Source organism: Schistocerca gregaria, chromosome 1 (assembly GCF_023897955.1).
Source record: "Schistocerca gregaria isolate iqSchGreg1 chromosome 1, iqSchGreg1.2, whole genome shotgun sequence".
Lineage (NCBI taxonomy): Eukaryota > Metazoa > Arthropoda > Insecta > Orthoptera > Acrididae > Schistocerca > Schistocerca gregaria.
The window spans coordinates 187,125,442-187,149,056 of record NC_064920.1 but is presented as its reverse complement, the minus strand read 5'-3'; the positions used below and the strand labels follow the sequence as shown (position 1 = coordinate 187,149,056).

General features: G+C 38.6%; 1 protein-coding gene across 2 annotated transcripts in view; it reads right to left on the bottom strand.

Moving 5' to 3' along the window:
• LOC126336429 (protein dopey-1 homolog) overlaps positions 1-23,615 on the bottom strand; it is a 341,808-nt gene that overhangs the window by 171,297 nt on the left and 146,896 nt on the right. For both annotated transcript variants that reach the window (XM_050000134.1, XM_050000125.1), the window contains exons 15-20: positions 21,544-21,975; positions 21,270-21,473; positions 5,711-5,853; positions 5,408-5,606; positions 4,868-5,025; positions 2,139-2,364 (exon numbers count right to left, since the gene is read on the bottom strand). In XM_050000134.1, coding sequence (XP_049856091.1) covers positions 2,139-2,364; positions 4,868-5,025; positions 5,408-5,606; positions 5,711-5,853; positions 21,270-21,473; positions 21,544-21,975 — 1,362 coding nt within the window. The remainder of the gene's footprint in view (positions 1-2,138; positions 2,365-4,867; positions 5,026-5,407; positions 5,607-5,710; positions 5,854-21,269; positions 21,474-21,543; positions 21,976-23,615) is intronic.

Below are 23,615 nucleotides of genomic sequence, written 5' to 3'. Positions count from 1 at the left end.
GTTTGACTGAGGGCAGATTTTGATGGTCCATAGCCTTGGCACAAGCATTTAGGAAACTGCAGGACTTGATGGGTCTTCAACACGTGACGAAACCAAGGTGAAACCACATCCAGACATCATGGGGTTGGGCAGCCACCTCTCATTACAGGTGTTGGACATCATAGGGTGGGCAGACTGGTAAAACGGAACAGGCAGCGAATTGTGGCAGAATTAACATCAGTTTTTTTAATGCTGGGCAGAGAACATGTGTGTCTGACCAAGCAGTGCACCGAACACTCTTAACAATAGGCCCCCTGCAGCCAGCGACTCATATTTGTGCCAGTGTTAACACCATCACATTGGCAACTACAACTGAAATGGGCACATGACCATTGGCACTGCACATTGGCGCAATGGCAGAGCGTTGTGCGGTCTCATAAATCTCAATACTTTCTTCATCGTACCAATGGGTGGGCTCGAATCAGGCATCTTCAAAGGGAACAGCTCCTTGACACCTGTACTGCAGAATGGAGACAACCTGGCAACAGTTTCATTATGCTCTGGGGAATATTGACATGGGTATCCATGGGTCCAGTGTAGCTCATGCAAGGCACTATGAAGACCAAGGAGTATCACGCACTGGTTGCAGTCCATGTACACTCCTTCATTACGATAATGTTTCCCAATGGCAGCAGCATTTTTCAACAGACAATGGGTTATGTCATAACACAGTGGCAAGTTCCAATTGATGTGCTGGTCTCCCAATTCACCAGATTTGAACCAGATCAAACACATCTGGGATGTGATAGAACTTCATGTCAGAGCTCATTGGTCCCCTCCCCAGAATTTACAAGAATTAGGTTATTTGTGTATGCACGTGTTGCCAACTCCTCTTTCAGCATCCTACCAAGGCCTCATTGCTTTCATGCCACAATGCGTTGCTGCTTCTATCTGTGCCAAAGGTGGACATACTGGCTATTAGGTAGGTGGTCATGATGTTCTGGGTGATCGGTTTATATATAAGAGTAATAAAGTATATATAATTAAGTCAAAAAGATTCTCCATTTCTTGTTTCATATACTTCACTAAAGCAAACAACAGGCATTAATCACCTCACCACCTTTAAGCCTTGGAGACTTTGCATGCTCCAGGAAGTAAAATAACATACTTACCCAGGCACCCTACTATGTTTCACACTGTACGTGAAAAAGGCAAAGTGGATCACATGTGACATACAATTTATGTAAACATTTTCATTCCTAACAACAAGAGTGACAAAAAGTGTCAAGCAAACTGCAAGACACTGATGAGTAGTTAGATATAAAAACATGAATCAAACAGCATAACACCAAATTAACTCAATCATACTGCAGATTTAACAATCAAATACTCAAGAAAAATGTAAGGAGCACACTACAGTAATAAAGCTTCATAATAATATTATCATTTTATAGCAGTAGAGCACCCAAGATTTCTTTTGGAGGAAGAATGTCATTACCTGTGGAACTTATTTACTCATTTGGAACTTTCATTACGGAGCTGTAAAGTAAAATTCTATTGATCACTGTATGCATTCACTTCTGGTAGAAGCTATGAAATAGATGGCTATTATCAAGGACAAATCATCATCTTTGACAATTAGAAGCTATACAAAATGGTATTAACTCATAATGGGACAAAAGCCTCCTGTAGAAATAGAAATCATCCTATTTTAATAGCTGCATACATTTCTGATATATTTTTAAGTGGAAGGATCTGAGGCACAAACTGGGTAAACCACAGCGAAGCAAAATATAGAAGGCTGTATGAATATTCCCTGGGAACTGATGATATCAGACAGGCCCTTCTATTATGTTCTGATGCCACATTTGACAGTAGAGACTTCTCAATACAAGTTTTTATTTGTCCTGATCACATATTATAATTCAGAATACCAGTATTTATTATCTAAACAATCATCTACAGATCATAAAAAAAACTCGGGATTTGTATAGGACTTCATTATACACTGTGCAATAGTACGTACAAAGCCAATATTCCATCCTACACATTGCAACTAAGCAACTTTTATAATTTCTGTCTAAAATGAGGCTAAGTATACATATGTTTTAAGTGTGCTATTAAAGTTACAACTGCTAGAGTAAAACAGCGAACACTACCTGCTGTGCAGGGACAGGCATGAAAACATGCACAAGGTTGCTGAACACCTGCCCTGGGTTGGCACCAGGCAGACCAACATTTAAAGACGTAACTGCACCAAGCATCTGCTGGCTGAAAGCGTGTGATTGCTGCTGTGTGCTGTCCAACAAACAGTAGTGGCACAGCAGTGTCAGGGCTTCCAGTTGAGTAACTGCGTAGTCTGCAGGTAGGCAACACAAGTCCTCTCTGGAAAGGAAAGAGCATTAAAACACAGTAAAAATGGAAATTCTTAACTATGAAGTGCAATGTCTTATTTGTAGCATTTACTGATTACAGGACAAGAGAAGCAAAGCATTCACAGACAAATTTCAAGCTTCCGGGCAATAATTTCCTTTTATTTGAGGAACTAAGGAAAGATGGAAGGGGACAGCTACCAAAGACGATACTTTCAGGTGTGTGTGTGTGTGTGTGTGTGTGTGTGTGTGTGTGTGTGTGTGTGTGTGTGTGTGTGTGTGTGTGTGTGTGTTTGTGTTTGTTTCGGGGGGGGGGGGGTTTCCACTTCCAATGAAGAATTCAAATTCAGAAACTGAATTATAGTAGTCTCAGTTCTAAAATCAGAAATGGAAGAGTAACTAGAGTGTTAACTCCTCCTTCCTTTTCATTAAAGAATACAAATATCAGACATTGTTTCACAGAGCTAAAATGTTAAACATCTAATTTATACACCTATTCACAACTTAACACATTCTCTGTATATTAACTTTAATCACGTCCTCGTTTTAATTGAATACTTATGTTACTTATGCAATATTGCACATAAAGAATCCTTGTGTAAAAGATGTTGTTAACTTCAGTCAAAACATTGGTTTGATGTAGCTGTTCATTTTAGTCTATCTTGTGCAAGTCTCTATGTCTCTGCATAATTACTGGAAATTACATTGACTTCCATGTTTACTTTTACTGTAGTCAAGCCTTAGTCTCCCTACAATTTTTACTGCTACACTTAACTCTATCACCAAAGTAGCTAGTCTTTGACACCTCAGAAAGTTTTCTTTATCCTGTCAAGCAATCCCTTCTTTTCACAAAATTGTACCATAAATTTATTTTTACCCTCATTTACACACGCGAGACAGATATTAGCCATTTGAATTATCCATCTAATCTTCAACATTCTTCTGTAGGACCACTTTTCAAAACCGTTCATTCTCTTCTTATCTGAAGCATTTATCATCCACATTTCACACCCATTCCAGGGCTTCATCCCAGACAAACACCTTCAGAAAAGACTTCCTAACACTTAAATCTACATTGGATGTTAATATATTTCTTTCCTTCAGAAAACTTTGGTAAGTCCAGGTTGGAATATCAATAATTTTATGAAAAGGGCGGATTAAAGATGAGATGCTGAATTGCAGACGTACACAACAAAGAGACTTACACAGCATGGTCTGTAGGGCCAGAGAATGTGGTCATGTGTGCCTGCTTGAGTGAATGTGTCTGTGTTTTCCTTTCTGTTCTGAATACGGCTTTGGCCAACAGCTCGGTGTGTTACAGTCTTTTCATTGTGCCTGTCTGCAACTCAGTATGTCATCTTTAGGTGAATAGCAATATATCAGTTTCGTATTCTTTTTCAGAAAACTTTTCTTACTAGTGCCAGTAAGCATATTATATCTCATTTATTTCTGCCATTATAAGTTACTTTGCTTTACAAATGGCAAAACTCATCTACTATTTTCGGAGTCTCATATCCTAATTCTCCCAATATTACCTGATTTAATGCAACTACATTTTGTTGCACTTGTTTTATTTATTTATAATTCTCTCGGTATTACCTGATTTAATGCAACTACATTTTGTTACTCTTGTTTAATTTTTCTATCTTCATCCTATAACCTATTTTGAAGACACTGTTCACAGTGTTCAACTGATTTTCCAAGTTCTTTCCCAATCTGACAAAATTATGTCTTTTGCAAATCTTAAAAGTTTTTACTTCTGCTCCCTGAACTTCAATTCCTTTTGCAAATTTATCATTTATTGCTTGCTTGCTATACTGTATAACATAGGGGATAATACAGAAACCTGCTACACTCCCTTATTGACTACTGCATAGTTTTCATGTTCTTCAACTCGTGGAACTGTGGTGTCATCCCTCTTCAAGTTTTAGATAACCTTTGGCTCCTTGTATTTTATCACTAATAACGTCAGTATTTCAAAAAGTATATTCCAGTTACTGTTGTGAAAGGCTTTTTTCTAAATCTACAACCGTTATAAATGTAGGTTTGTCTTTCTGCAATCTCTTTTCTCAAAATATTTGGGCAGCACTGCCTTGCAAGTTCCCATATTTCCTGTAACTCAAACTGTTCATCCGCCAAGTTGTCTACTAACAGCAGTTTCATTTTTTCTATAGATGAATATTTAGCTCAAAAATTTGAAAATAAACAGAACTTTTTAGCAACGCCAGAAACGAGAATTGTGCATAAATAATAATAATGTTTCATATTGTAGTGATGATACTCTGATGTCTAAAGTATAGCAGTTCAGTAAGCACATTCAATATATGAAGAAAATGTGAATTGCAAAAGAAATTCATTTAGGTAATGTGTTACAAAAAAGTTTACACTGTCTAGTTACTATAGGTCTTTATTCAGTTTCTGGGAATGAATAGTTATTTAAATTTAAGTGACTATTATGGTTCTGGAAGCAACTCTACGTACAGTAATTCTGTTGTGAAACACAGTACTTCTGTTACCTATTGTCTTCTGAGCCATAATGCTGAGACAGGTTTTCTATGTTGCTGCATAACTGATTGATGACACTCATAACTACTTCAGTCAGAGATGACCCCATAAACGGGAGAGCAGAAGCTATAAGATTGGTCCACTGATGATGCAGATGGCGCATATGTCTCTGCAACAATGAGACTATCATCAACCAACAAAAATATATATTACAGTTTTATCAACTAACAGTAATATTAAGAATATGAAGAAAAAACACATATGAAAGACAAAACAATACCAACAGGACAATGCTCATAAGAAGAGGTAAAATTACTCAACTATGTACAATGAACACACATCTACAGTCAAAAGCTGTTTTTAGAAAAAATCAAGGTTGACTAGAACAACAAGAAATTTAACATTTATTTTACTGATGTTATAATTATAATAAAAAATATTCCCAAACTAAATTACCAGCAGAAGAGAACACGACAGGTAATCTCAAAGAATAGCTGTAGAGGAACTGAAATGGATGTAAAAACCTCAAAGTGCAAGCCAGTGATTCACACCTGTCTTAATGCAGTCAAAACGGCAGCTAAGAACATTGACTGTTGAGGTATGTCAAGTCCTGGATGGTATTTTAACTGATTCGAAGATGAAGTGCTCTTCACAGAAGATGTGCTTTCTCTGTTTGTAACACTTGCAGACTCACTATCACTCTTCTGAGCATTAACTTGGTGTTCAAGCATTACTAAAGCAAGAAGTAGTCTGGAATAAAAACAAAAGTTGAGAACATAATTGAGCTGCTAGAACTAATAATACTATAACAACTTCCAATACTGATGAACAAAAGCAGAAGCAGCAATACTTACCTCAAAAGTTGCACCTGAAATCCCTCTGAATGTTCAGAACAACGAAATTTACATCTGCTGCTACTTTCCGCATATTCTGAATCAGGGTCATTGAAATGCATAATTTCTTCTGTTAGTGTTCTTTGTAAAGGGTTGTCATTAACCTGCAATATTTAAGATTTATTACTCAACCAAAAACAATTCTCAACAGCTATCCACAGCATATTCTTATACAGACTGGGAGGGGGGAGGGGGGGAACACACCTCCACACATGGGGGCGCACCCCATCACACAGACACATACAAATCATAGAGGGTGTTTCCACAAGAGCACGCAAAAATGTAACAGGACATAGAGGATGCTCCACGGAACAAGTTGAAGTAGGGAACCTGGGGTCAGAGAAGTCAGCTTCAGGAGATAATAGGAACAAAATCATATTACTGCGTACTTTCTACTTATATTAGTCACAGTTAAGTGCAAATACAGTCACTGACACAACGAACTTCTCATTTGTACTTTATCTTACAAAATGTGCTGAAACTAATGGCCATCAACCTTAATGCAAACACGACATGGGAAAACAAGATTCTGATGCACCCTGACAAATCTCCCTGGTGTTTTTCGAATCGCATTGCAGACAGCTACAATTCTGGCACCTAATTCCATCTCTGTATCACTGGGGTCTCAGACACAAGTGAATTTATATATCTCCATAGGAAACAATCAAGGGGATTCAGGTCAGGTGAACTCGCATGCCATGGAATAGGACCTCCCCTTCGAATCCAGCAACCAGGAAATACAGTATTGAAATGGTTGTGGGCATCCACACTGAACTGAGGCAGAGCAGCAGATTGTTGTAGCCACATCCTCTCACCAACAGTCAAGATTTCGTTCTCCAACAACTCAGGTAGAACTCTTTGCACAAATCTTAAGTACAGGTGCCCATTCAGACAGCCATGTAGAAGATATGGCCCAATGACATTGTTCCCTACAATACTGACCTAGATAATCACACTTGATGGTGTGCTTCCTGTTCGAAATGAGGCCTCGTCTGTAAACAGCATTATTTGGAGGAAATCTGGTCGATCAATCCACTGTTGGAGCAACCATTGACACAACATGTCTCTTGGTACAGTCAGTCACAAGCACTGCATGGACTCGTTGTGGGTGATAAGGGTGTAATTGTTGTTGTGGAGTACTTGTCACACACCAGTATGTGCAGCACCCATTTCACATGCAATATGATGAGTACTTGTAGTAGGATTAGCTGCAACATGTTCCAACACCTCCTCTTCAAAATCAGATGTGTAAGTGGTCCTCATGTTGCCAGAGCCCTCATTTCTTCTTTCCAATGAACCATTCTCCCACATTCATCAATCAAGAGAAATAAACACTCATAGTGATGGATGATGCCTATTAGGAAATCATTCCCTCTACAGCCTTTCAGCAGTGAGAGCATTGCAATGCACTTACACGTAAACAATACACATGTCAGTGAGTTCTGTGAAACTGTACCGTTACTGCTCCACTGTATTGTACTGTATCTCTCTGAATAGGACTGAGCAATGAATGGGCCTGTTGTGGACTCAAAGCACATTCTGTCATGGGATAATGTAAATACAATACAACAGAGCCACCTTATTGACAAGTGAAGTAAACAAAACCTCCATCATGACTTCCTAGTAATTAGGCTTGCCCTCCTTGTTTCCTTACAGAAATAATGTACAAGTAAATAAACAGCATAGTATATGTAAACTTGTACATGTTAGTTGTAAATAAGCTGGAAAACAGTAATGCAAGACACAGTGGTAGACAAGTTTACTTCCATATCTGGCTTCTCTAACACCAGGTTCCCTACCTCAAATCACTCAATGGAGCCTTCTCTATGTGCTGTTACATTTTTGCACACTCTTACGGAAACACCCTGTATATTGACTGGTGTAATTTCACATGAACAATAGAAAAAGAATAAAATAACAATTATATGAAAACGTCAGACAGCCACTCACTATACAGAGGGGACATTAAGTTGCAGAAAGGCACAACGAAAAGACTGCCATGTCTGTCTGCATCTCAATGTCTCCTCCATATGGCGAGTAGCACTCCATCCTTTTCATAATATTCTCATTATTCCATTCTGAATTATCCATTGTTTGAAAATAATAATTGTATATGACAAGATCACAGAAAATATGTCACCTCCTCTGTATATTACAAAAACTATTTTTTATGACTTTAGGAAGGAGTCCTGGCCACACACAAAATATAATATTGCCATTACACCCATATCTTGTAACAAAAAGCATAATTGACTGAGCTGAAAAAAACTTGGTTGTGAAAGCATTATGAGTTCCTTTTGTTCATCTCGTTACTTTTTATTTTATGCAGCTGGAGAAAAATCAAGAGGAGTATACAATTCATGGAAGAACTGCTGCAACGTAACTGACACGCATAATTTAGAATTTAATAGACCTGTACCTGTATTTGAGTGTTGTAAAAGACAGTACTTAATGTACTTAGCAGTAATGGTAGAGGGAGTATACAACACAGAGCTTCGATCTAGCTTCAACAACTACAACTTAAGAGTGTCAGTCATTATAAACAGTCAGTGGAGGCAATCATTAGTCAGTCAGCGCAACAGTCAGCAACTGTTACTACAGTAAAACAGAGATCGTACAAGTTATGTCATCCGAGAGAGAGGACAAGCAACTCATCAGCTAAATGTGATACTTGTTTGCATGTTGAAGAACAATGAGCTTGATACCCAACAGGCTTCGCAAATTGGCGGGCGTAGTGTGCAGAGGAGATAGCAATGTTTCACATAACATCGTCTTCTCCTAAATCTTGTTAACATTACTGGTTGTCATTGCTGAATGTAAAGACATTAGACAGTTTACCAAGGTGTGACATATACATGGTTCCATTGACAATATGACAGCTTCCTTATTGCCTTGGGACTCCCACATTCCCTGGTACCCAGAAGAAGAGGGATTTTTTTGCTCATCACATATTTTTCATGAAAGGATCATTTTCTCTGCAATGTACCATTTCCAGATAGTCTGCGGAGCAGTCAGCAAATCAAAGCAAAATGCAAGTTCATTTTTTAATACAATATTCATTTAGTCTAGCAACATGAGATCACACATCACTCTTCACCAAAGATAGTAAAACACTGGAAGGTGAATGCCAAAAGTGCAACCAGGAATCATAATTGAACATGAAACAATGTCTTCCTGTTTGGAACCATCAGTATAAATGGCAATAAAATTATGATGCTTATATAAGATAAATAAAAATGCTTGCTCACAAATGTGATCTGTAGTGCAAGGTTTCTTGCAAACTATCAAGTTTAAAAGCACTTGTACTATAATTAACAATGAGGATGGAGTCTTCCTTTAAACCTATGGTGTCATGACTGTATTACTGAAATCATTTTTGTCTTATTGCAGTTGGTTTTCTTACTCAACTGGATGCGAGGAACGTGTGCTTAACAGATGGCCAAACATTTCCAGCCCGCACTGGCAACCAAGGTGCTGACCACGCTATGTACTTGTCACACCATTAGCTGCCTTCTAACAGACAGAAGCAGCTCAGCTCCCGCATACTGATTTTGGACTGAGCTCACCCTATAAAACTTAATAAAAAATTTTATGTCCTCATGATGGACAGTGTCCAGCACCTTCAGATAATTAGGTTACTCTGATACACAAATAATATTGACACTTGAAGTAGGAGAAATTATAGAATTGCAACATGCAAAAAGTGTCTGCTACCCAAAGCCACTCCATGCTGCATCACTACTTTTGAAGAACAGAAAGAGCAATGTAAATCTATGATTACATTAACTAATGGAAAGGTATCACATGAAACTTCGATCAGTCATGATCATTTGTTTTAAATTAAAAACGCTAAATAAAGACTGAATAGATGCTACCCCAGCTTTTTTGCTGATCACAGTCTGAATTTTCAAACAGCTACTCCACAGATGAAAATATTTACTCACTTACCATCATTCACTTGCTCTTCTTTTGGCAAGTTGAAGGTCTGACTTGATTTGAGAGGTGAGTTCAGAAGGCATGATTGACAGTACACGGCATGCAAATGTCAGATATTTAGCAAAATTTTCTAACAGGTGAGTATTGCCCTCTGATGCACTTGATTTATCCTAAACTTTTAATCAATTGATAGGGAAGTATTTCTTAAGTTGGACTGTAATGGTTCCCCATTGCTGGTCTCCTCTACTGAAAAAGACTGACATACAGAATTTTCCTCCAACAATACGTCACTGTGACCACAAGATGCACGTGGACAGATGCACTAGATAACCTGGAAGGGTAAATCCTATTAGTCTGCAGTGTTTTGCTGATTGTTCATAACTTCTAAAGCAGTATCACTGTCTCAATTTTAATTCTTCTCTGCAGATTTTGGCTTCAAAGAGAGACATTTTTAACAGTGAAATTACTGCAGCTTCCTGGGTTGCCAATACAACACAATCAGTTCTAAGTGAGAGCAGGTCGTAATTCATAAATCAATTAATGATTACAAGCTCAATCATACTATCTCGAGTACTACAAATATTAAACATAACTTTATTATCTTTAAGTCAGAGTCTTTTGAAACCAAATTAGTGTTTCTCAAATCAAGGTCATCATTTATATCATTTTCACTTAAATGAAAGTAGCTAGTTCACTTCATTATAAGTGAAACATATTCACATCACAATGGCTGATTGATGATTGATACAAGATTAGTACTATATTGTAACTGACTGTTTCCTTCTCTCTCAAACAGAGCACACTTTTGTGATAGCACAGCCATCTCTGCCAACATCTAGTAACCTATTTCATTTTTTATCTTTATAATTTTATTTTTAATAAATTATTGCAATTATAATGTGTCAGCATGGAAAAAGAATTCAGCACTGCTAGATTGGCTTTTAATAATTCAAACATAAATGTTATTACTGCACATTGTGCTTCTTGGTGGCAATTTTGATATGGCAGTTCTTCAAATCTGTCATCACTCAAGTGAGTGAAACAGTAGCCTACATTCAGAGCTTTACCACACTGCAGGTCCAGGTGTGACAATCTGTCATTTGCGAAGTAGGTAACCTGTCTCTCTCTCTCTCAGCTCACACAGATACAGCAGCGAATACAATTTAATATGTGACGTAAATGCCACAGCACTCCTGTGTGATTGGTTTTATATATATAATTATCTTCAACAATCTAAGCAATGTATGAAATGTAAACTGCTTCAGCTTTGAAGAGGGGCCTCATGCAGGGACTTCCACACAATAAATCGTAGTCCTACATTGAAGTTATCAAATGTCAAAGATCTCCCTAAAGTATAAAAATTGATGCAGGGAAATTATAATAGAACCATTCTAACAGATGAAAGTAATAAGGCAGACTACAACTGGACGTATGTCCTTATCTTTCACAAGCAACTCTCTCATCAAATGCATTATTCAGGTGTGCCATTTCAAACCACCAGAGGAGCTGGTGTTGAGGGGATGGGTCCAGATGGTACATATTGTTGAAGCAGCCACTGAAACTGAATTCGTTGTGTTCAGCAGTGTGATCTGCCTTTGGGTTATGAACTCTGTTCTTGGCCACAGTTGACTGTGGCCATTCATTTGTGTGGACAGATATTTGGTGGACACGTCCACATAAAATGCTGCACATAAATTACAGCAGAAGTGGTATACCACATGACTACTTTCACAGGCAGTTCTGCCTCTGATAAGATAGGATAAGTTATGCCAGTGATATGACAGGAGTAGTATGTGCTGGGCATGTGTATCAAACAGGTCTTCCACCTCAATCTCCCACAGGGGTATGACCCATACAAAACTAGGAGATTACACAGAGTGAGTGATGGTGAAATGCAACTTTTTGAGGGGAAACTGATAGTGTTTCACTCACAGAAATTGAAGCACAGCAAGAAAATGGTAACTCAATGTGTAACTGACTGTGATTCAGGACAAGAGAGAGTAATCAGCAGCATGGGACACTTATGAAGACTGACAATGTAATCCTGTACAGAAAATCAGAGGAATGCTGCAGACAATGATGTAGAAGAGACGGAACTGGAATCTATAAAGGCAGTTGTAATGATGGCTTAAGTGGGAAAGTATTTCATATCGACAAACAATTATAACCAAGTCTTTCTGTAGCAATATGGAAAAGGAAGATTAATGTAGTAGAAATGTATCTATTCCCCAGGTACACACGTGATAAGGTTTACAGCAGTGACTTACCATTTAGATAACAATCTTTACATTGATGAAAATAGCAAGTTACTTCACATAAAACCAATTACAATATTCTTCTGGGAATGAGTAATTTCATATTTGCAATGCCAACATGAGAAAAAGGATTTGAATAAAGAACTACTGCAGAAAGAACATCCCATGGCTTCAAATCATGTTGTTGTGGTCTTCAATCCAAAGACTAGTTTGACGCAGCTCTCCTTGCTACTCTATCCTGTACAAGCCTCTTGATCTACGAGTAAGTATTGCAACCAACATTCTTCTGAATCTGCTTACTGTATTCATCTCTTGGTCTCTCCCTACAATTTTTACCACCACACTTCCCTCCAGTACTAAACTGGTGATCCCCTGATGTCTCAGAATGTGTCCTACTAACCGATTCCTTCTTCTAGTCTGGTTGTGACACAAATTTCTTTTCTCCCCAGTTCTATTCAGTACTTCCTCACTAGTTACATGATATTACCATCAAATCATTTAAAGTATATTATATAACCTTAGCTTATACAGGTTGATCAATCCTCAACACAGCCATCTGGCAGGGATTCCCGCCCACCAGCAGCCAGCCAGTAGTGATGCCAATGGGGAACCAGGTGGCCGCACAAAAAGATTGCAGTTTTGTGAATGGATTTTGAATAGAGTACATGACAGAGAAATTGACCCTAATGGGATGGGTCATGCTCCACCTAACTGGGTACATGGAGGAAAAAAACTGTTACTGGAGTTCTCAAAAGCCAAACATAATACATGAAGACCCCCAGCATGATCCAAAAGATAAGTGTTGTGCACTATTAGCTGTGAGAAAATAACAGGCTCTATTTTTTTTCGGTAAAAGTTAATACTGAGAGGCATGTGGAAAACATTTGTGGTCTCTCCCCCCCCTCCCTCCCTCCCCCCCCCCCCCCTCTCTCTCTCTCTCTCTCTCTCTCTCTCTCTCTCTCTCTCTCTCTCTCTCTCTCTCTCATGGCCCCCTTGTTCCCCCAGTTTAACCCTCTGTGATTTTTATCTCTGGGCTGCATTAAAAGAGAAAGTAAACAATTGAAATTTTCCCAAACAGTTGTCAGAAATGTTTGAACAATGAAAGGAGGCAGTTCCAGCATCTCCTTGCTTAATATAGGTAATTTACTTTTCTTTTTATGTATTTAGATTTTATATGTTAGAAATAAATTATGTGACAAACTATACTCTATTTACTGTGGATCTCTTGTCACTCACTCCACAGACACAACAGCTAGTGACTGATCACCCTATACTACAGCAAAGCTAGAGCTGTGTGATCTCTGAGCAGGCATACACTCGACTTGGTAAAAATGCTTTTTCATATTGATATTAACAAGCAAGAAAAACATCATCTGCTGGAAAAATTATGAATCATGCTTAAGGTATCTGTTTTTATCACTAACTTATGACAGACTGGATACAAAACCAGCATAACATTGCATGTGCTTTACTTTGATATGTAAATGACACTAGTTCTGTATTATATAAGAGCATGAGACTAGCAGACGAAAACTATAAGAACATTTCAATGAACATGATTTCCAGGTCTATGTGGTGGTTAGATATTTGTGGCACAGCAATCATGTCACACAGCTAACTGATAAAAATGCACTGCTCACTGCTACATGGAAGAAATTTACGGGCCAAGGCCTCAGAGACAATCATGCAATGAGACATTTTGGAAAAACTAAAGTTACTATTGTCATTAATGAGTTGTTCTAAGTATTTTGGAGATTATCAATATGATCACATTAAACTATGAATCCCCCCATAACTGGCTAAATAAGTACATTCAGTGGGTTTAGGAATGCAATAGACCACAGTTTTCAATAGAACCATGTGGTATTCAAACCAACTTTTATATTTTTGACAACTTTACCACAAGATAAATAATTTTAAGAGCACATTGGTTAAATATCACCAGTTTTTAATACTGAATTACAAACTATCATTCAAAAATCCAATGTAATTTTAGATCCTTCATCTATGAGATGTTTGAGAAAAGTTATGATAGTAAATTTTTATCTATTGAAGTTTTTATTTTTTCAAACAACAATATTGGTGTCTTCAAAGTAGTTCCCTTTGGCAGCTACACACTGGCGGAGTTCATGTTCCCACTCTTGGTTAGCAGCACTAAAAGGCTTCAACTGGTAGGGCCTATAACATGTAAGTCATATGCTTTTGAATGTTCTCCCGAGTCCCAAAATGACATCCTTTTAAGCCATTTTTCAATTTCAGGAAAAGAAAAAAGTCACAAGGACTCAGATCAGGTGAATATGGGGGTCTTGGAACAACAGAAATGCCTTCTGAGGTCAAAAATCATGTGATGGAAGAGGCTGTGTGACATGGGGCATTGTCAGAATGCAGCATCCACTTATCTGCTATGTCTGGTCTCATTCGATTCATCCTTTTCGTGAGCCTTTCAAAAACATCTTTGTAAAACACTGTTGACAGTTTGCTCTGGAGGGACAATCTCACAAGAGCAAGCATGCATTTGTCGTTTTCATGGATTGAAGGTCTCCTCGAGCGAGATTAATCTTCAACGTGTTCTCTGCCTTCCAAAAATGATTTATGCCAGGAAAAAACTTGTGCTCTTGTTAAGGGATGTTCCCCACAGGCCTGTAGCAACAAAAGGTCACACTTATGGATTCTGAGTTTAACACAAAACTTGATGGTATAATGTTGCTCTACATTCTGTTGTTCCATTCATGTAACACACAACAATACACAGCCTCACTGATGGTGCTTTCAAAAATCACATGATTGCTGTACAGAGCTGAAACTCTGACTGAGCATGTGGAAAGAATGAACACACAGGTGAACATAAGTAGAAAACACAGTGTTGTCAGAACACTCGCAGTGTTAGCAGTCTCGTTACTTTTCTCATGCACCTCATACATTAAGCAAAATGAAATCACCAACAATAACTATTTAAGGGTCAAAAGCAAACAGGACATATGATTTCAAATTGAAATTATCATAGTGCAAGCACTGAAAAGAACAAAAATGCTGAAGAAAAGAGTAGTGAAAAATGCTGCAATAGAAGAGGAAAGAGAGTGTCTTTTGCAGTTCGGTGTAAAAAAGTAGAGTTAGGAATGTGAAAAAATAAGTGACTGCAGAGAGATAAGAAATGTTGAAATGGGAAAGATGAGTGTTCCTTTCTAAAATAATGTGCTAGGCAGTGGCACACTATTTTCTCAGAGAACTTGTAGAAGCTGAAAGCAGCAACACCATTCTATAAATTCCTAGGTTGACAAAAAACAGCTGCATTCAGCAAAAAAAGATAACCTTCAGGCAGAATGAAAAGGAAAGAAAAGCACTGAAGTGATACAGAGAATATTAAAGGTTGAAAGTTAATAGTTTTCTGAAAATGGTATTGAAAAATTAGTTCCTGGTACTAGATTTAGTTTAGAGTTTTAATTGACATTAACCAACATTAAGACACAGAGTTTTAATGTCCAGTGTGCAAACCATGCATTCCACAAGTTAAATGTTGTGGGTATACAGCTTACCATTCCAGAAATTTGAGCAGATTTAGTGCTGTACATTGTGTGCATGCATTCCTGGTTGGATTACATTAAATAGCAATATGCTTGTGTGCCTTGTTGGGGGGCCACATTTCTTAGCTTAACAACAACTTTTCTGGGGCTATGGTACTGACCTTATTCGCACTGGTGTCACCACCAATTGATGAGGATATATCCTCCTTGGTGATGGGACAGCTGGTACAACTGATTCCATGAGATGGCCTTTAAGAGTCAATAACACTTTAGAAATGATAAGTTGGTCTGATTTTGATGGGCCAGAGTGAATGAGAAAATCAAGAGAAGACAGCAGCTGGTTGATGTGCTATTATGGTTCTAAGTTATTCATTAAAAAAAAAGATTAAACCACAAGTTACTGGCAACCTGCCCTGTTTTCGCATGGGTAGCATTACGTATCTACTGCTGGACAACTTGTCTACTGAAGCATTAATTTTGCCACTGCCTAGTCATAATTAAAATTCAGAGATAGAATATTATCACTCTAATATAACTTAAATGAAATAAAAATCTGTCATCATCAGCTTAATATCTGGTATGTCCTGCATCACAGATCATTTGGGAAGTCGGTGGTAACTTGTGTCTGCCTCCTGGTAGCAGTATCTTGTGCCACCTGGCTCTGCGATACAGCGGCATTTGGTTATCTTCTGCATCCACATTCTAAGTTCTCCATTCACCATTAGGTATCAATGGCAACAGTTTCACAGTAGCAGAATGCATGAAATATTTAAAATTCTGCAGGAAGAGTGTGTGTGTGTGTGTGTGTGTGTGTGTGTGTGTGTGTGAGAGAGAGAGAGAGAGAGAGAGAGAGAGAGAGAGAGAGAGTTTGTTGATAAACAAGGGTATCTGAGCATCAGAAGAGCCTGAATGAAGTTCTCAAACTTTGGTGAAGGACTTGATAGAGTAATTTAACCCCTTTACTTAATTTTTTCCCTCCAATATTAAGTTCAAAAAATATTTTTGTTATTTACAAAACACATCCTATAATGAATTACATTACATAAAGACATATAAAGACAGACAAATTTTGAAGATCACCAGTAATAAAATCCTGAGTATACTCATGCACTGGACTTTGACCAAAATATCCTGACACTTGAAGTCATTTTTCAGTTTCTGTGTAGCTATGAAGTCTAACCACGCATTTCACAACGGTTTCCAGTGAACATAAATCTTGGAGGAGCTTGCTGGTATAGAGTGGATGTATTTATCTCATACCACTGGTGAGCACTTGTCATTCGACTGACAAAATGTCATCACTTTCAGTCTCCTTTTATTTAGTATGTGTTTTGTTGTTGAGTATCCAAAGCTGCACACAGTAAAGATGATATCTAGCGGCAACCACATAAACCAAAACACGACAGCCAGGCTACAAATGTAGTACCAGACGCTCTCTAGCTGCAGAAACAGATATATGCAGGGTTCTCTCTCTCTCTCTCTCTCTCTCTCTCTCTCTCTCTTTCTTTCTTTTTTTTTTTTTTTTTAAGTTGCCCATGTATATTCGGGATTTTAAGTTTCTGTTAAAATAATAAGAGAGATAACTAGTTGTTTTATGTTCAGGGGTTATGTTGTTGTTGTTGTCTTCAGTCCTGAGACTGGTTTGATGCAGCTCTCCATGCTACTCTATCCTGTGCAAGCTGCTTCATCTCCCAGTACCTACTGCAACCTACATCCTTCTGAATCTGCTTAGTGTACTCATCTCTCGGTCTCCCTCTACGATTTTTACCCTCCACGCTGCCCTCCAATGCTAAATTTGAGATCCCTTGATGCCTCAAAACATGTCCTACCAACCGATCCCTTCTTCTAGTCAAGTTGTGCCACAAACTTCTCTTCTCCCCAATCCTATTCAATACCTCCTCATTAGTTACGTGATCTATCCACCTTATCTTCAGTATTCTTCTGTAGCACCATATTTCGAAAGCTTCTATTCTCTTCTTGTCCAAACTAGTTATCGTCCATGTTTCACTTCCATACATGGCTACACTCCAAACAAATACTTTCAGAAACGACTTCCTGATACATAAATCTATATTCGATGTTAACAAATTTCTCTTCTTCAGAAACGCTTTCCTTGCCATTGCCAGTCTACATTTTATATCCTCTATACTTCGACCATCATCAGTTATTTTACTTCCTAAATAGCAAAACTCCTTTACTACTTTAAGTGTCTCATTTCCTAATCTAATTCCCTCAGCGTCACCCGATTTAATTTGACTACATTCCATTATACTCGTTTTGCTTTTGTTGATGTTCATATTATATCCTCCTTTCAAGACACTATCCATTCTGGTCAACTGCTCTTCCAAGTCCTTTGCTGTCTCTGACAGAATTACGATGTCATCGGCGAACCTCAAAGTTTTTATTTCTTCTCCATGGATTTTAATACCCACTCCGAATTTTTCTTTTGTTTCCTTCACTGCTTGCTCAATATACAGATTGAATAACATCGGCGAGAGGCTACAACCCTGTCTCACTCCTTTCCCAACCACTGCTTCCCTGTCATGCCCCTCGACTCTTGGGTTATAAGGTGAATATTAAGTTACTGTTCATTCCATAGGTAGTGAATCTACAAATATCACTCATGATGCAGACAATGAAGTAAGCATGAAAGATACATTTATTTTTCCCAATAATAAAGGTTATGAATTTTTCTTTCACTAACGTTACTAAGAAGAATGATAATACACATTACTAAGTCTACCACGAAACCAATCAAAAAAGTCTTGCGTGGGATTTGGCCAGTCTCAATATTCCAATATCTACAGGGAGGTAGTAATATGATTGCATTTATCACTAACTGAGCCCTAATGAATCCTTCACGAAAAGTCAGATGTTGCATAGTGGACTCACTTGCACATTATTTCTGCAAAAATCAAATTCCTGACACTTTGTCTCCATTACCTGCAGCTTTTCATTCAGCAGGGGATACAAGTGAAAGGTGTAATTGGGGTGTGGTATTTTTCTTTGAGGTCATTTGGAATGTAGGTTTGAGCAATACTGTCTGTGTGACACAGTCAAAAAACCACTAGCTGTTAATAACTGCCCCATCTCCAAGAAGGATTTCAGCAAACAAATAAAATAACCATGCATTAATACTCAAACAATATAAACAGCATAACCTTCACTTTCAGGATTTGGGTGCTTCCTCATTTATGACGAATGACAAAACAGTGGAGAACCTCGCAGGTGAGAAGAAAATGAAATGAAGCTTCATGGATTAAGAGGGTATGCAATATTATTTTAGTGATTACAAAACTTACAAAGAACTTTCCTGTATGAGCTCACTTAGCAGTATGAGGCTGCACCCCCTCTGGCCTAGATGCATGCAATGTTTCAGTTGTGAAAGGTGTCATAAAGCCATTGTATCCCCTCCAGGCACAAACTGCCCCACACCTGTTGTAATTGGTCCTTGATACCCTGAAATGAGACTGAGCTGCCATCTGAGCTGGCCTCACACATCGGTAACAGCTCCAAGGGCCTTTGGGGCTACATGATACGAAGTACTGCAACATCAAGCAAACAGTTCATAGATTTGTGTTTCAAATGTGGATGAGACTTACCCTGTTGAAAAATGGGACCACATTACTGTCATGTGCAAGGCAACACATGAGGACATAGGACACCTGTGACTTATCGCTGTGCCATCAGAGTTCCCTCAGTCACTACCAGCCATGACCAGAAGCCATAGCCAATGACTCTCCTACACCATGAGTTCAGCAATAACACCACTGTACCTTTCCAAAACATTAGAAGAATGGGACCCCTCTCTCCAGGATTTCTGCCATTCTCACCACCAATGGTCATCTGGAGTAGTGCGTAACTGCAATTCATTATTGGACACAATAATGAAACCATTCAATTAGCAGTCCATGCTTCCCAGTCACAGCACACTCTAAACAAAGCCGTTTGTAGTGGGGGGTTAAAATGAGCCTATGCACTACACAGTAATTCCCTAGTCTGACTGCTGCTAGTCTCTGACCAATTGTGTGTGATGATAACAGAATGTTGCAGGCATTCCATTACTTATTCTCAGATGGCAGATGTAGATGTGAAGGGCTACAATGTGCTTCGGTGCACAATTCAGTGAACCTCCCTTGTCGTAATTAAATGTGATCAACTAGGACCTTGACAAAACATATCCCTGGTCCTCACATATTTCTACTATAGTGCCACTGTCACATCCAAATGGCCCACAAACCTGGATATGACATTGTTTGACCTCTCAGACAAATGGAGACTACAAGAAGGCCCTTCCAAAATCTTGTCATGCATTTAATGCTGTCACACATGAGTATGTGACACCTCTGTGTCCTTCATAGCAATCACACTACTTATATACCCTTCCAGGCCTGGTAACAACACTAATGGTCATTCAACCTGTCACAGAGATCTGTAACTATAATCATTTATATATTCACCCAATGATTTGAACACTATGTGATCAAAAGTATCCAGAGACCTGGCTGAAAATGACTTACAAGTTCGTGGCGTCCTCCATCGGTAATGCTGGAACTCAATATGGTGTTGGTCCACCCTTAGCCTTGATGACAGCTTCCACTCTCACAGGTATACATTCAATCAGGTGCTGGATGGTTTCTTGGGGAATGGCAGCCCATTCTTTTGGGAATGCTGCACCGAGGAGAGGTATTGATATCAGTCGGTGAGGCCTGGCACGAAGTCAGTATTCCAAAACATCCCAAAAGTGTTCTATAGGATTCAGGCCAGGACTCTGTGCAGACCAGTCCATTACAGGGATGTTATTGTCATGTAACCACTCCGCCACAGGCTGTGCATTATGAACAAGTGCTCAATCATGTTGAAAGATGCAATCGCCATCCACAAATTGCTCTTCAACAGTGGGAAGCAAGAAGGTGCTTAAAACATCAATGTAGGCCTATGCTGTGATTGTGCCGTGCAAAACAACAAGGGGTACAAGCCCCCTCTATGACAAAACACAAGCACACAATAACACCACCAGCTCTGAATTTTACTGTTGGCACTAAACACACTGGCAGACGACGATCACCGGGCATTCGCCATATCCATACCCTGCCATCATCAGATCGCCACAATGTGTACCGTGATTCGTCACTCCAGACAATGTGTTTCTATGGTTCAATTGTCCAATGGTTACACTCCTTAGACAAAGTGAGGGGTCATTTGGCATTTACCGATGTGATGTGTGGCTATGAGCAGCTGCTCGACCACGAAATCCAAGTTTTCTTACCTCCTGCCTAATTGCAAAGAACTTGTAGTGAATCCTGATGCAGTTTGGAATTCCTGTGTGATGGTCTGGATAGATGCTGGCTATTATACATTACGACCCTCTTCAACTATCAGTGGTCTCTGTCAGTCAACAGATAAGGTCAGCCTGTACACTTTTGTGCTGTATGTGTCCCTTCATGTTTTCACTTCATTATCACGCTGGAAACAGTGGACCTAGGGTTGTTTAGGGGTACATGTAAGTGACACCCAATCACTTGACCAAGTTCGAAGTCTGTGAGTTCCGCAGAGAGCCCCATTCTTCTCTCTCACGATGTTTAATGACTACTGAGGTCACAGCACAATGCACCTAATACAAAAAACTTATGTTTTTGGGGGTGTCCGGGTGCTTTTGATCATATAGTGTACGTGTACAAAGTTACAATAACATCCGATCATGTGTTCTGGGTGCTTCATTTTACTTTAACATGAAACAAATGTGGAAAAGCAAGATCAGAACTGTCCCCTCAAATAAAAATAACATCTAATAATTTTTTAACAAACCTTAAGAGGGCTGTCTTCTTTACTGACGTCATGGACTTTCATGCTGTGCACACTTGACAATATACAGTGTAATGCAATTTTCTGAACTTTACATCGGGCCATCAAATCTGCTATGTAGCTAGCAAAACCTCTGCCACTGTCTCTTACAATCAAAATCAGTTCATAGCAGATGATTGTAAGCAGTTCAGTACTTGCTAGCTGGACCTACAGACAACAATCAAATTAGCATGAGTTATACTAGACAGATAAGGTGAAATAATGTACAGAAAAATACCTTGCGATTTCCAGATATCTCCTCCTGTGTCAGTCGCATTTCTCCTAAATTGGGATAGTAGCTTCTTGCAAAATAAAGGCAAACCAGCAGCAGAACTTCCAAATACATGCTGCTTCTATATGCAGCACCAAATTCTCCACCACCAGATGGTATTTCTCCATGAAAATTTCTTCCAAATACAGATTTACGGTGTCTTGCTAACAACATCATCAGTCCAGATCCACGTGCAACATTTGCTAGCCCTGTTGTAGCAGTTGCACATAGAAACATCCTGGAGTTGGTCAATAGTATGTTCCTCAATGTACTCAGTGCATATAACGTCCGATTTGAATCATAAACAGCACAATATAAGAGCATATGAGAATGTAACTGATGAACTCGCAAAGTAGTGCTTGGAACTTTGCTGGCAAGAGTCTGCTTTTCTTCTGAATCCTGTATGAAAAAATATTATTTTGATTCTTTACTGCAAAAATCACTGCATTATAGGAATTTATGTTTATACTTATGATGAAGAGTTATGAGAATTACTGACATCACATTAAAAGAGTAAAATCGGAATACGTCTCAACATTTAAAAACATGGCAGATATAAAAGATTCCAGTCCCGTACACTTTTCTCCTTTCATTACAAGCATACTTCCCCCAGAATCATAAACACATCAAAAGTTTATGATAAAGAAGCGACTGTCATTTTACATTTCCTGAAAAGCAAAATAATGAAAATTGTGTGAAAATGTGAATTAAAATATCACTATTACACAAGATACCATTATATTACATGAATATTAGGTGTCCTTTCCTAAACATTAATTACGTTCAATTCTTTTTCTAGGAGAACAATAACTTCGATAAACTTTAAAATCTGTTTCTTTTCTTCAAGTTCCTTCATTCCTTTTAATCAGACCACATCTTTTGGTCTGGAATTTGTATGAGTACTCAAACAGAAATGTCTAAAATAAAATATGAACTTACTGAAAATATTTCGCTGGTAAGATGAATATGGAACTGCTTCTTGAATTAAATCTTGTGATTGGATTACAGAGACGACAACTGTCAATGGATTTCATGTTACAGATGCAAAGATCCTATTTTAATCAGCTAAAAATAAATAGGAGAATTCCGAGCAGGGCTTTTTTTTCTGGACTGTAACCACAAGGTGAAATACTAGTAAGAGAAGTTTGAAAATTTTTATTATGGAACAAGAAGTCATGTAATTTTTTCTAACAAGATGGGAAGAACTGCTACAAAAACATATATCACGGGCTATTAAATGAAAACAAGTCAGATGGAGAAACTGTTCACTATTTCAAAAGTAATTTTCATAACTGTTAACAAATTTATCCTACTGTGAGATAAGACAGTCAAGCCTTCATGGAAAAATATTTGTGGTTGCCTGTGGAACCATGTTTGAACCCAGCCACGCACCTCTTCATCCAAAGCAAATCAGTGGCCATGAAATGTCCTTCTTCAGGGCCCAAATATATGAAAATAGCCTGAGGAGAGATCAGGACTGTACAGAGGATGTGTAAGGGCTTCCCAGTAAAACATCTGCAGCACAGTCGAAACAACCCTGGCAACATGTGGAGAGGCATTATCCTATAACAGAATGCTGGTGTCCATCAACATTCCAGGGCATTTGGACTTGATGGTGCACTTCAATTTTCGCAAAATATTCGCCTAATGCTGTGGGTTAATTGTGGTTCTGTGATCCAGAAAGTCAATGTGCAGTGGGCCCTAGCAGTAGAGAAAAAAAGTTGTCAGGACTTTCCCAGAGCTGACATTCACGGCTTTGGATTTTTATTTTTTTTTATTTTTTTATTGTGGGGGTAAATCCATGTCCTTCCATTTTTGGCTCTGACACTTGGTCTCCAGCTCAACATGAAGATATTCTCCATTTTGATAGCACTCCAAGTGCTGCAGTGACGTTGACATTCTGTTCAAATTCTGCTCCTCCATCAGACTCTGGGGAATCTACTTGGCTTAAATTTTCCAGGACTGTCATGAAGACGGGAGCAGTACCACTACTGGTGCTCAGCATGATTCAAATGCCTTCCATTGTCCACCGTCGTTAA